At 35.8% G+C, this 15,182-nt stretch overlaps 1 protein-coding gene across 2 annotated transcripts in view; it reads left to right on the top strand.

Moving 5' to 3' along the window:
• The window catches only part of Atad1 (ATPase family AAA domain containing 1), a 76,851-nt gene extending 72,596 nt beyond the window's left edge, over positions 1–4,255 (top strand). For both annotated transcript variants that reach the window (XM_076834277.2, XM_076834276.1), the window contains exon 10: positions 1,057–4,255. In XM_076834277.2, coding sequence (XP_076690392.1) covers positions 1,057–1,177 — 121 coding nt within the window. In that variant the 3' untranslated portion in view covers positions 1,178–4,255. The remainder of the gene's footprint in view (positions 1–1,056) is intronic.
• Positions 4,256–15,182: the final 10,927 nt, after the last annotated feature.

Raw genomic sequence — 15,182 nt, 5'->3', positions numbered from 1 at the left:
TATCAACTAGTAGCTGTGTATGCAGGATTCTGGTCCCATTGATAGTACTTCCTCAAGCTCCATTGTGAAGAAGTTGACACTCTTTATTTGTAGCCAGATTAATCCAGCTACTTTAACAAGTTGAGGAATACTTTTGACCTCTGCAGCTAAGAATCTGCCTTCCAAAGGTCTTTATTGTTGTCAAATATGGAAAAATAAGCTGGGTACACTGGCATACGCCTATAATTCCAACAACTTGGGAAGTTGGCGCCAGATAATTGCAAATTTGATGCCAGCCTCAGCAACTTAGCAAGATTTTCTCTCAAAATAAAAAAGCACTGGGGATATAGATCTGTGGTAAATCTCCCCTGGGTTAAGCCCCCAGTACAAAAAAAAAAAAAAAAGAAAGTAATAACTAATACAACATAAATTTTAAGATTACCAGATTAATAAGAGGACATGTTTTTCTCTTCTGAAATTTATATATTTCAATATTGAAAAATCCAGCTAATAGACTTGGGGTATCAAAACTTTCCCTATTAATATTTTTTCCATCGAGTACCTTTGAATTACATAGGAGGCATAATATACTTACTTTTTTCCTCATGATTAAAGTGGGGAGGACTTGTTTTTTTTTTTTTTTTTTTTAATGATGTTTTACTTCCAGTTTGTAAAAAGCTAAACATGTACATGAGTATATATCTAGAAATGCTACTTTTCAATTCCATTTTCATAGAAATAACTCTTAATTTCTTGATGGGAATTATGTATATACCTGTTTGGATAAACTGACAATACTGGGTAACATCTTCATCTTTTGGTAATATTCTGTACTTACATTATATTCTTGGTATTGATTTCCTATCTTTTAGCAGTCAGTGTCTTTAAAAAATCTCTTATGACTTGAGTATGCATAGAATTCCTGAGAGAATTTGCTGTGTTAATTGTGGTTGTTTTGGGGAAAAGAGACTTTATCATTAACAGTCTTATTTTTCTACCACGTGTATTTTTTAAAATCTTGGTAACATATTTTAGGGAAATGTATTATAAAATTATTTGGATTTGTTTGCATTTTAGTCATGATGAAGATGAAATTCGGCCTGTGCAACAGCAGGACCTCCATCGGGCAATTGAAAAGATGAAGAAATCAAAGGATGCAGCATTTCAGAATGTTTTAACACATGTTTGTTTAGATTAAGAGTAAAGATCATTTGTACAGTTTGGTGATCTAGTTCCATGTGCCCTCTTATTATGGAAATAGAGTGAAAGGAGTGCTCTTAAAACATTGAGGGAGTTCCATGTTTATGGTTTTTTACTCTGATTCTAAGTTATTGAGGTATAATTGTTATGTAAATGGCATGACTACTTGTCAGAAATCATGAGGAGGAAGAATTTAATCCAGCCCAAGTGTGGGTGCTTGCGTTTGACCTCTTTAGCCATATGTTGTTATAGCCTTATAGAATCTAAGCTGGTCTTAAAGTAATAAATGATTCATTGGGTCATTAGTGAGAAATGGGAATGTGGTAGGTGCTGGTTCCTAGATATGTATGTATGTGTGTGTGTGTGTGAGAGAGTATGTATGTGTGTATATTAATTGTATATATCCACTCATTTTTTTATTGACATTCTGTAGATATGTTTGAATACAGAACTTTTTTTTACCCCAACTACTGAATCCAAAAGTACCGGATAGTATATAGCAAAACTATAAGATTTAAGGTTGTGTCCAATAGGTACAGTGATTCAGTCATTTCCAATTGTCATTTGTTTTATCTTTTTTAAACTGAACATTTCTTTGTCTGCAGTTGATCAGTTGAATCAGCTACGTCTGAATATATACTCGTAGCTTTGTCATAATGGCTGACAGGATAATGAAATAAAAATACTTGTTCAGTGATCAGCATTGGATAGTTGTTAGGCAGACATGGTCAACACTGATTTTGCCTCTTTTCATAAGCACATTGAGTAGACTTTTTAAGTTCTAAATTGATTGATTTAGGTGGATTGAAAGGCTTTCAAAAGAATAGGTTTGAAAAACTTCCGTGCCCTTCATGTGCATGACTTACTTTCCTTTCTTCTTTTAATATAACAGATAGTTCTGTTGTAACCATGTGTTTCTTAAATGTTTGTCCTTTAATTATGGTCAAATATAATTTGGTCACCAAAAATGAAATGATAGTTTAAAATAAGTAGCTATTACTAAATGTACTAAGAATACTCATTTTGTAGCTTCAATTTGAAAAATTTTCAATGTATTAAAAATTGTGGCCTCATTAAGTACAAAACTACACATCAGAATTCCTATATTAGATCTGTGGTTATTTACTGCTCTGTAACTACATACAAAACTTTATTTTTAGTTCCAAATCTACTAACCAGAATTCTATTATAGGCACCTAAATACATAGCATGAATAAAATGGCACGACACAATCTTAAGGTGCTTTTTGGATCATCAGAAAGATTAAATTAAGTTTTAGATGCTTTTGTTTTGATTATATTTTTTTGAAAACTCAATTGTTGTTAATGAGGTATTGGATTAATTTAGTTTCTTTGATAATGTCTCTCACAAGAACCTATTGGATAGTTTTTTCTTTAATTTGTACTCTGGTGGGATAGAGGTTACAGAACACTTTGGTAACAGAAAGCAAGTTATGAAAGATTGTAAGCATAATTGAAAAAGGATTGCAAAATATAAGATACCAAAAATTTGAAAAATTGTCCCATTTTTAATAACTGTAGTATATATACTAGTGTTTTATAAATGTGTAATAAAGGGGTCCCTCTTGATTTTTCTCCACTTAATCCGTGGTCTTTTTCAGTTATTTTAAATGTTATGGGTCTTTCGGGTTATAAAACTTGTATTTAGATAATTTTTATCTGGCAATCTAGATTTCATATTTTTATAGTATGCATTTTAATATCTAATCATTATTTTGTTTTAATATGAATTTCAGTTATCATTTCATTTTAATCTAATGGCACATTGTTTGAAAATCAGTGGTGATATATCCCCTTGTGTCCTTTTTATCTTAAATTCAGAATATCCAGTTGTGGTAACTAACTGAATTTGTCTTGATTTTTGTCATCAAATGAAACCAGAGAAATACACTAATCCCAATAACTGTGACTTGTAGGCATGTTAAGGCCATAAAGATGAAGAAACTATTTTCCTATGATTTTAAAGAACTTTTAATATTATGTAGTTACCTCTGTTTTGGACTCAAGTTTCACATATGTAGTCTGATCTCTAATTTCTGAAATATTTTGCTTTTGGTAACACTTAAGAGTACTCCTGGATTCAATCCTCCATACAAAAAAAAAAAAAAAGTACTTTGTCTAAAATCAGACTTCTTGAATTTAAATTCAGGCTTCCCATTAATTAACTATATGTTCTTGAACTCTTTACCATTGTTTGTTTTTGTATTTTTGATGCAGGGACTTGGCTGTATTTCCTAGGCTAGTCTCAAATTCCTGAACACAAATGATTCTCCTGCCTTAGCCTCTCATGTAGCTGGGACTGTTTGTACATACCACCACTGTCTTAAACTGGTTACCTTGTTTAAGCCTCAATTTCTCATCTATAAAATAAGGGCAACAGTAGCACCCACCTTACAGGGTTTGACAGTGAGATAAGGCACATAAGGCACTCATCACAGTGTCTGACACAAACATAGTGCTGAAATTTTAACTATCATATGAGTGCACATAAGGCACTCATCACAGTGTCTGACACAAACATAGTGCTGAAATTTTAACTATCATATTGTTAAGGTTATTACTTTTATACATTTATACACATCCTGTTGACCAGGTTCAGTCTTTAAGCATTCTCCATGCTTAACCCATTTTCATCATCCCTAGGCCTGCACTCTGAGAATTGAGATTAAAAGGATCACTTGTGTGGTGTTTCTCTAAAAGTTTCGTTGTCAGAAGACTTCTGATAAGTCTGGTGTGTCTCATGCTTTTCCCATTCCTTTTAAAATAGAAGTTAGAAACTCCAATGTTTGAATCAACCCTGCGTTGCCTTTACTATTTTTCCATTTTCTGGCTTATCCAGGCTCCCACCTGCAGATAGACCCAGAAAGCATGTTATTAAGAGCTGGATTGAGGTAAACTAAACATTCTGTGTGCACATGTCTCCAGCCTTGACTATGTTTGGATAAAAATGACAGCAGTGTCTTGTGTAGCAATTTTTTACTGGAATAATGTTGTCTGTGGGCAAATACTACAGCTTTCTTCTGATAAGGAAAATAAATTGGATAATTTACATTTTATGATTTTGTTCTTAGTTGCTCTTTCAGTCCGAATATTGAGTAGAATCTGTTTGTTCTAATTAGTTATACATGATAGTAGAATGCATTTTGACATATCATCATATATGGAATATAACTTCTCCTGGTTGTACATGATGTAGAATTACATTGATTGTGTAATCATATATGCACATAGGCTAGTAATGTCCGATTCGTTCTACTATCTTTCCTATTCCCATTCCTCTTCCCTTTCCCTCATTCCCCTTGTCTAATCCCAAAGTACCTCTATTCTTCCCTAACCACTGCCCTGCTTATTGTGAATTAGGATCCACATATCAGAGAAGACATTCAGCCTTTGATTTGTTGGGATTGGCCTATTTCACTTAGCATGATATTCTCCAGTTCCATCTATTTACCAGCAAATGCCTTATTTCTTTAGGGCTAAGTAATATTCCATTGTGTATATGTACCACATTTTCTTTATCCATCCATCTGTTGAAGGGCACCTAGGTTGGTTCCATAGTTTAGCTATTGTGAATTGAGCTACTATAAACATCCGCACTATAGTATGCTGATTTTAAGTCCTTTGAGTATAAACCGAGGAGTGGGATCTCTGGTCAAATGGTGGTTCTGAGGAATCTCCATACTGCTTTCCACAGTGGTTGCACCAATTTGCAGTGCCACCAGCAACGTATGAGTGTACCTTTTCCCCACGTCCTCACCAACATTTTTTTATTGCTTGTATTCTTGATAATTGCCATTCTGTCTGGAGTGAGATGAAGTCTCAGTTTAGTTTTAAGTTGCATTTCTCTAATTGCTAAAGATGTTGAACATTTTTTCATATATTTGTTGTCTGTATTTCTTCTATGAAGGATCTGTTCAGTTCTTTAGCACACTTATTGATTGGCTTATTTGTTTTTATTTTGGTGTTGAGTTTTTTGAGTTCAAAGCTGTATCTGAGGTGCAGGTGGCAAAGATTTCTCTATTTCTGTAGGCTCTGTTCATGGTCTTGATTATTTCCTTTGCTGTGAAGAAGCTTTTTAATTTGAAACCTTCCTGTTTATTGATTTTTTTTAATATATACATTTTTTTAGTTATACATGGGCACAATATCTTTATTTTGTTTATTTATTTTTATGTGGTGCTGAGGATCGAACCCAGGGTCTCACACAAAAGAGGCAAGTGCTCTACCGCTGAGCCACAACCCCAGTCTCTGTTTATTGATTCTTGATTTTACTTCTTGTGCTATAGAAGTCTTGTTGAGGAAGTCACTTCCTAAGCCCACGTGGTGAAGATTTGGGCCTACTTTTTCTTCCATTAGGGGTAAGGTCTCTGTTTTAGTGACTAAGTCCTTGATTCATTTTGAGTTGAATTTTGTGCAAGGTGAGAGAGAGGGATTTAATTTCATTTTGCTACATATGAATTTTCAGTTTTCCCAGCAGCATTTGTTGAAGAGGCTATCTTTTCTCCAGTGTATGTTTTTGGTGCCTTTGTCTAGAATGATATAACTATATTTATGTGGGTTTGTCTCTGTGTCTTCTATTCTGTACCATTAGTCTAAATGTCTGTTTTGGTGCCAGTAGCATGCCCTTTTTGTTACGATAGCTCTGTAGTATAGTTTAAGGTCTGGTATTGTGATGCCTGCTGCTTTCACGTGTCTTGCTAAGGATTGCTTGGCTAATCTGGGTCTCTTATTTTTCCAAATGAATTTCATGATTGCTTTTCTATTTCTATGAAAAATGTTATTGGGATTTTAATAGGAATTGCTTTAAATCTAACAGTTTTGGTTGTATGGCCATTTGACAATATTAGTTTTCTCTGACTGATAGCACTGGAGATCTTTTCATCTTCTAAGGTCTTCTTCACTTTCTTTCTTTAATCTTATATAGTTTTCATTGTATTGGCTTTTCACTTCTTTTGTTAGATTGATTCCCAAGTATTTCATTTCATTTTTTTGGGGGGGTACTATTGTGAATGGGGTAGTTTTCCTAATTTCTCTTTCAGTGAATTCATCACAGATGTATAGAAATGCATTTGATTTATGGGTGTTGATCACTTATTAGTTCTAGAAGTTTTTTGGTAGAATTTTTTTTGATCTTCTAAATATAGAATTATATTGTCGGCAAACAGTGATAGTTTGAGTTCTTTTTCTATTTGTATCCCTTTTTAAAAAATTTTCTAGTTGTAGTTGGACACAATACCTTTATTTTGTTTATTTTTATGATTGAACCAGGGCCTCACACTTGCTAGGTGAGAACTCTACTGCTGAGCCTCAACCCCAGGCACCATTCCCCCCACAATCCCTTTAATTTCTTCTAATTGCCCTGGCTACAGTTTCAAGGACAATGTTGAATAAAAGTGGTGAAAGACAGCATCCTTGTGAAAGAGGGAATGCTTTCAATTTTTCTCTATTTAGAATGATGTTGGCCTTGGGTTTAACACATAGCTTTTACAATGCTAAAGTACGTTCCTCCTATCCCTGTCCCCCCCCCCCCCCTTAGGGGGGGTGGTGGTTACTAGGGTTTGATCTCAGGGGTCCTCCACCACTAAGCCACATTCCCAGCCCTATTTTGTATTTTATTTGGAGACAGGGTCTCACTGAGTTGCTTATAGTACCTTGCTTTTGCTGAGGCTGGCTTTGAACTCATGATCCTCCTTCTCAGCCTCCTGAGCTGCTGGGGCTATAGGCATGCACTATATTTCTAGTTTTTCTACTGTTTTGAACATGAAGCAGTGCTGTATTTTGTCATTCTTTTTCTGCATCTACTGAGGTAACCATATGATTCTTGTTTTTAAGTCTATTGATGTAATAAATTACATTTATTGATTTCCATATGTTGAGCCAATTTCACATCCCTGGGATGAATCCCACTTGATTGTACTGTGTTATCTTTTAAATATGTTTTTGTATGTGATTTGAAGAATTTTATTGAGAACTTCTGCATTTATATTAATCAGGGATATTGGTCTGTAGTTTTCTTTGCTTGATATGTCTTTGTCTGGTTTTGGTATTGGTAACAGAAGCTTCATAGAATGAGTTTGGAAGGATTCCCTTCTCTTCTATTTCATGGAATAATTTGAGGAGTATTGGTGTTAATTCTTCTTTGAAGGTCTTATAGAACTTGGCTGAGAATCTCGTTATGGGCTTTATTAAATTGCTAGGCTTTTGATGGCATCTTCTGTTTCATTGCTTGAAATTGATCTGTTTAAATTGTGTATGTCCTCCTGATTGAGTTTGGGTGGGTCATATGTCTCTAGAAATTTATTTATGTCTTCAAGATTTTCTATTTTATTGGCGTATAAATTTTCATAATAGTTTGTGATTATCTTCCTATATTCTTCTATAGTGTCCATGTGAAAGTTTCTTTTACATTACGAACTTTTACTACTTTGAGTTTTCTCTTTCTTTGTTAGCGTGGATAAGGGTTTATCAATTTTATTTATTTTTTACAAAGAACCAACTTTTTGTTTTGTCAGTTTTTTTGAATAGCTTCTTTTGTTTCAGTTTCATTGATTTCAGCTCTGATTTTAATAATTTCCTGTCTTCTGCTGCTTTTGGTGTTGATTTGTTCTTTTTCTAGGGCTTTGAGATGTAATGTTAGGTTATTTATTTGGCTGTTTTCTGTTCTTATAATAAATGAGCTCAATGCAATGAGCTTTTTTCTTAGAATGCCTTCATAATGTTCCAAAGATTTTAATATGTTGTGTTATTATTCTCATTTACTAAGTATTTTTTGAATTTCAACCCTGATTTCTTCTGCTATCCATTGGTCATTCAATAGCATATTATAGTCTCTGGATGTTAGAGTAGCTTCTATTTTTTATTTTATTATTGATTTCTAATTTTATTCTATTATGATAGAATGTCAGGTATTATCTCTATTTTTGTGTATTTGCTAAGAGTTGTTTTGTAGCATGATATATTGTCTATTTTACAGAAGGATCTGTAAAGTTGCTTTTGATCATTGATGGATGAAATACTCTATATGTCATTAAGTCCAAATTATTGATTGTATTATTTAGTTCTACAGTTTTTTTGTTTAGTTTTTGTTTGAAATATCTATCCAGTGATGAAAGAGGTATGTTAAAGTCACCCAGTATTATATTGTGGTCTATTTCATTCTTGAAATTGAGAAAGTTTTGTTTTATATATGTAGGTGCTTCATTGTTTGGGGCATAAATATTTACAGTTGTTATGTCTTGTTGACATATAATTCCTTTAAGCAGTATGAAGTGATCTTCTTTGTCCCTCTTGATTAATTTTGGCTTGAAGTCTACTTTACCTGATATGAGGCTAGAAACCCCTGCTTATTTAGTAATCCATATTGAATGATATATTTTTAGGCATTTTCATAATAATGAGCATTGGTGGGGGGGTCTGTGGTAATTTTGTACATTTGAAGTCCTGTAAGCCTTCTGTATTTGATTTTCCATTTCATTCTTTAGGTTTGGGATATTTTCTGATATTATTTCATGGATAAGATTATGTATTCCTTTGGTTTGTGTCTCTGCACGTTTAACTATCCCAATAAATCTTAAATTTTGTCTTTTCATGTTATCCTATATTTCTTGGAAGTTCTGTTCATGGTCTCTTAACATCTTCTTTCCATGATCAAATTTATTTTCGAGATTATATATTTTGTCTTTATTTCCTGAAACACTCTCTCTAACTGGTCTGTTCTGTTCGTGATTCTTTCTATTGAATTTTTAATTTGGTTTATTGATTCTTTCATTTCAAGGATTTCTGCTTGATTTCTTTTCCTAATCCCTATTGAAGTGATCTTTCATCTCCTGAATTTTATCTCTTGGTTTCATTCCTTACATCATCCTTTACCTTGCGGATTAGTTAAACTATGTACATTCTAAACTCCTTTTCAGATGTTTCTTCCACTGTGGTGTCAGTGGATTCTATTATTGGAGCATATTAGTTTGTTTGGGGCAATTTGTTCCCTTGTTTTTTCATATTATTTGTGTGTCTACCCATCTAGCAGTGGATCTGACACAGTACAGTTTCTACCCTATAGCCTTCCCTGAAGGTTTCCAGTACCTCACTTTTAAGGGGGAGTCAAATAATAACAGCACCCAATGCGAACAATATACAGCCTTAAACCAAATAGTTACTACTAAGACATCTACAATTTTGTCACAATAAACAAATGATGTATTTAGTTATTGCCCACAATAAAAACAGTAAGTCTGCAAAAGGGTTTACAAATGGTGGACAAAGCGAGAACAGAAGTATTGTAGGATGTGATGTTTATGAGGAAGGAGGAGAGAGGATATAAATAAGAAATTATAGGAAGAGTGATAGAGGGAATAATAGAGGCTGGCTGTTAGGAGAAAAGAGATGGAGAATCCAGGGAAACAAAAGAGATGGAGAATCCAGGGAAACAGACAAGTGAGAGAAAAAATATAAAGTAAAATTTTAAAAAAAATTAAAAATAGGAAAAGTAAAAATAAAAGACTACAAAACAAAACTGAATATACTATTCAGATATCCCAGTCTTCAACAGATTGAAGCATGAAAAATAATTGATTCAAAAAATGGTAAAATTTGAGAGAAAAAAAGAAAAAGAACTCAATGAAAAATTGAACAGTTGTTTCTGTTGGAGTTCAAAAGTTTCTCAACTTCCCTTCTCAATAGTTAGGTGTAGGTATCTGGAATATGAAGCTTGCTCCACCTTCAGGGTGGGTGAGGTTGCTAGGGTAAGGATCCTGGAGGTGGGGTGTAGGCTTAGTTATGCTCCAGGCTCTGAATGCCAGTTGGTCTGGAGATTTTAAGTCAGGACACCTCTAGGGCCCAGCAACTGCTGGTCCACCCTGGAAGACTGCGTACCAGGAATCTTCTTTAGGTTCTATTTGTGTGGTATAGGAGCCTGTTCTTAGGCCACCGCGTTTGCCTATGGACCCCACGATTTCTGGTCTCTGATTCAGACGCCAAACTCAATCTCTCCTGCCCCCACTCTTGAATTCCCCGTCAGAGGCTTCTCTCCCAGCCAGTCCTGCAAGCAGCTGGACTGAAAGGGGAAGAGAAGCCAGGTGGGTTTCCATGACCAGTATTCCCCTGTAAACCTCTTTCCACACTTGATTTTCTCCTGGTCACTTAGGCACACTCTCTGTTACACACCGTGGGTTTACCCAGCTTGTTTTTCAAACCAGACCCCGGTCTGCTAGAAATTTGGCTCCCCCACCTGTCAGCCCCAGGCTTCCGATGCAAAGTGGTTCCTTCTATCTTCTGCAGCTTCTTTTGCATGCAAGGATATTATGCAGCACAGCTTACTATTTTTATTTGGGCAGTGATTCTGCTCTCTGAACTCTATCCTGACTCTCCTCATTCCTACTGAGAATTGGGGGTTCCTCTAATTCCCTTACTGCTTTCCTGTGTTCACGGAGGGACCATTCTGGCTTGTGCCTTCAGCTGCTGCCACAGCTATAGGGCTGAGGAGTTTTACTGTATTATATTCAATTTCTTCTGGGTTTCTGATATGTTTTGAGAGTCCAATATTAAATTCCAATAAATTTCCTCCTAATTATTCTTCATTCACCCACATTGCTGAAAGCCGCCTGCCTACTTTTTTGGTTTCACTCGATGGAGCTGCCAGGGAAGCAATCTATTCCGCCATCTTCTGAAAAGCCCCTCTTGAGTAGAATTCTGATAGGCCAAGGCTACATACAAGCTTGTATGACCAAAACTCCACCATCAACTGGGTGTCCTAAATAAACCATAGACTCTTCTTATATATAGCTAATAAATCATCATAGGCTTTCATTATTAAATTCATTGTAGATTAAATTTATAAAAGTTAAAGCTTTATGTGTAATGGAAAATTTGTGTGCAAGTCATCATCACATTTATGAAATCATTCAGGGGAACCTGAAACTTAATAACAAGTTGAACTTTACAAATAATTCCTAACTGAATTGACTAAAATACAACTCTCATATTTAATGCAGATTATCATAAACAGATTAGATCAAACCTAAAAGAAATGAAGTAGCAATGTAAAAAAATCTTAGTAGCAAGTATGTTTTTTATTAATGACCCACAAGAGTCCCATTACTAAAATTGGAGGTGGGACTATTTTTGTGGTTATCTAATATTTGCAGTTATGTGCTTGGTTTTGAACACTTTTAGATAGTAATTTTGGTGCTTTGAAATAATTACCAGAGAATGTCAGTGCTAGCCGTTGAGTGCATCAGGACAACACAGGCTTGCGAACCATGACAACTCACTTTGAAAACATTCCAAACATTGAAATAATCACCGATATTCAGTTATGGAAGTCAGAATAGAGCACAGCATAGATGACAGAAAGTATAAGAATGACTAAAATACTCAAAGATGGCTGTATCATGCAGTAAAATCTCTTTGCAGTCATGTGTAAGGAAGATGAGGGTCTATGGGATCATAATCCTAAAATTACAAAGAATATGCCAATTAGGATTCTGTTGGAAATGATCGGCTCTAATACAGGGAATTAGAATTTACTTGAAGGGCCTGGGAAATTCATGAGATCAGAGGGAAACTAAAGAAAGTGACTTAGGATACAAAATCAAAAAACTCCAGAAGTTTTTTTTTTTTTTTTCTTTTAGCAGAAATTGCTATTCAATAGGCTTGCATTTATTTCTTCATTGGATAAAATTAACTCTTAAAATTCCCAATTCAAGAGAATGAAACCTCCAGGACTCATCCATGGATAAGTTTGTAACGAACGGGTCCATTTCATGCTTGGAGTATGAACCTTGCTGCTTGATCACACATGGCTTATTCTTAAACTGACATGTATTTCTTCCTCCTCTCCCAACAGTGGGATTGAGGAAATATTAATGTTCTTCCCATCCTAGGCCAGCAAGTAAAAGACAGGCTGGGAACTGGTGCCAGCAAGTGAACAACAGCTCTCTCAAGGTCACTAGATGGACAGTAATTATATCTACTGATAATTATACCCAGAGCCTAGTCCTTCAATTTCCCTTTAAAGGTCCTTTGTTTTTCCTTGTGAGGAAAGATAGCGGTATTTGGACCTTAGTCCACTGCCTTCTTTCTTTGCCAGAAGTTTTAATAAAATTTATTTTTTCTCAAAAATCTTTTCCTTATTATTTGAATTGTCACCAGGCACAAAAACCAAGCCTTCTGTATCAAAATGGTTTGAGAGCAATTATCTTGGTTTCCCTATTGACTCTTTAAGACAAAATGTAACAGGAAAGATATAAAGTATTCAAAGGAAATTATATGTTACGGCAAAGGGAGCTAGATAAACAAAAAATGGCAAATGGCGAGGTGATGAAGCCACTGGTATTTGCTAAATAAAGGCAATGTTAGAACAAGTAAGCATGCTAGAAGTATGAACACATATATATGGTTTGTGTGGACAGGCTTGCAGGGACTGCTCCATTGGATTCCTTCAGTTTGCTTTTACTTGGTAATAGAGAGCTGCTTAACTCACCCAATTCTCCCTAGGTGGATAACGTTTTTAAAACTTATTTTCATATGGGGGATTGAACCCAAGGGTGCTTAATCACTGAGCCACATCCCCAGCCGTTTTTATTATTTTGAGACAAGGTCTCGCTGAGTTTTGTATGGCCTCACTAAATTGCCCAAGCTGCCTGAGTGCTGGAATTATGGGTATGTGCCACCACACCCACCTAGTGGGTAACTTTTTAATTTGTAATTAAAAATTTTTGTTCCGGATGGTGGACACAAAAGAACAATGGGAACTGAAGTATAACATTGTTTTTTTTGTTTGTTTGTTTGTTTTGTTTTTTTGACATAATGTCTTTGTTTTATTTATTTATTTTCATGTGGTAGGCAAGCACTCTTCCACCAAGCTACAACCCCAGCCTTAACATTGTGATTTTTCTTACCTAGACATAGTTATGTTGGGTCTGGGACTGTAGGGCTAGTTTGTTTGCATTACCCGCCCCTCTGGCTTTTTACCACTGAACTACATCCCTGACCCTTTTTATTTTGATACAGAGTCTTACTAAGTTGCTCTACTTGCAGTACTCCTGCCTACGCTGCCTAAATAGTTGGTATTATATGCATGTGCCAGAGTACCAAGCAGGATTGGATTGAGTCAACTGATTTTAGCCAAACCCCTACCCACCCCTCCAGCAGTCTTTTGATCTTGTTGGCATTTGAGTTGGGAGGGATTTGAATTGCAACTTGAGATGTTTAGGGTTCTTAGGGTTCTAGAATCCACTTGCCTTGAGAATGTGCAAGTCATCCAGTCCCTCTCCTGCCATGATTTTGGCAAAATTCAGGAGAGGGAATTTCCTAGACAGTTTGTTTTTACAGGGGGTGTGGTTCCAGATTTCAGTCTGTCCCAAGAGTACACTGTTGTCTGGTCCTGACTTAATTCCCATCTCCCTGCAAAATATCCTCCATCTAGGGCAGGCCCACATTTCCATACATTGTAACCATACCCCAGAGTCCACCCCAGAATTAAAAACTGCCAAGACAAAGCTCTCAATTTACTTTCAAAGGGCTTCTCTCTGGAGGATAGTTCATGAAGAATTTCTTGCATCCACTTGTTCTTTTGCTAAGTCTCATAGAAAGGTATTATTTTTACCTTTTCTAGGATGAGACTCAAGTGTCCAAACTCTGGTAGTAATTTATTTGCAGTAATTCAGTAAAATTACAACATAAGCAAAAAACAAACATAAAAAACCCAGTCTTTGAAGTACATATTGTGAGTTGCTTGAATGCCATTTTCAGCATTTAATGAATGTGTACCATGAGTAGCCCAACAATAGCATTTACCAAAGAACTAATTGCATGTCGGGGCAAGAGTGGTACCTGTTAATGGGTAATGAAAACCTGAATCATTAAAACATCTCAGGCAAAAGCTGCACCATTTTTCTATCAAACCTTTAGACATAAGAACAGTTGAGTCAACTGATTTTAGTGTGTGCCATCACACCCACCTAGTGGGTGCCCCTTTCTAATATCCTCATTTCTTGCCTGTAAGGAAAATTATGTTGACGATCATAGCTAGAACTAAGGGGAAATAATAGAGAAAAGTGAGAAGAAAATAAACTTGCTCTTCCTAAGTAACCAAGATTCTTGCAAAGGAGTTGGAAATTTAAAGGCCTGGTAGAATCATTGATACAAGTGGATGCAGTGGCACATGCCTATAATCCCAGCCACTCGGGAAACTGAGGCAGGTGGATTGGATCACAAGTTTGAGGTTAGCCTCAACAACTTAGATCCTGTCTTAAAATAGCAAAGGGCTGAAGATGTAGCTCAGTGATAAGTCACCCCTGGGTACTGAGGAGGAAAAAAAGTTGATACATTTGACCAAATGATCATTGTATGCATTTCCAGGATCTTTTCACAGTATCACTATCCTGAACAATTTGGCACACTCCTTCAGCACTACTGACATCTTCATGCTCATTTTTTTGTCCTATTTTGTCCTGCTAATTGACACCAGGAGCCACCAAGTCTGGGGTCAAAAAGGAAGGGACTAGAGTTGACAGCTTCGAGTTGTCTGAAAGCTTATACCAGTTTTATTTGTAAGTGAGGATTAATAGCAAAAAAAAAAAAAAAAAAAAATTGCATGAAGCCTTCAGGACAATGAATCAGGGCTCAAGAAGAAACAACAACCTGCATGCTTGAAGGCCACTGAAAGGATGGGTGGAGACAGGTAATTTTTCTTTGCACATATAAAAGTAGCAGTGCTGAAGTTAGGGGAGGGGCAGGGATTGCTGAGGGGGGAAAAAATAAACAAAAATTCCTGCAACTATCTCTAAGCCTGCTGGTGAAACTCCTTGGTGAAGCACTTTTGAGAACAAGATCTGTTCCTTTGAGAAACAGGTGGCAAAGAAGATAACTTCATTGCCTCAAATGAAAGGGAAAAAAGGTCAAATCCTCCTTCAGTGAAATTCTAGGCAGAGGCTCCAGAGCAACCCAGTCACTTTTGAAAAGATCAATCTGCCTGGCTGAGAC

Source organism: Callospermophilus lateralis, chromosome 15, assembly GCF_048772815.1.
Source record: "Callospermophilus lateralis isolate mCalLat2 chromosome 15, mCalLat2.hap1, whole genome shotgun sequence".
Taxonomy (NCBI): domain Eukaryota; kingdom Metazoa; phylum Chordata; class Mammalia; order Rodentia; family Sciuridae; genus Callospermophilus; species Callospermophilus lateralis.
Note: the sequence above shows the minus strand (reverse complement) of the source record. Positions and strands in the feature narration are given on the sequence as shown.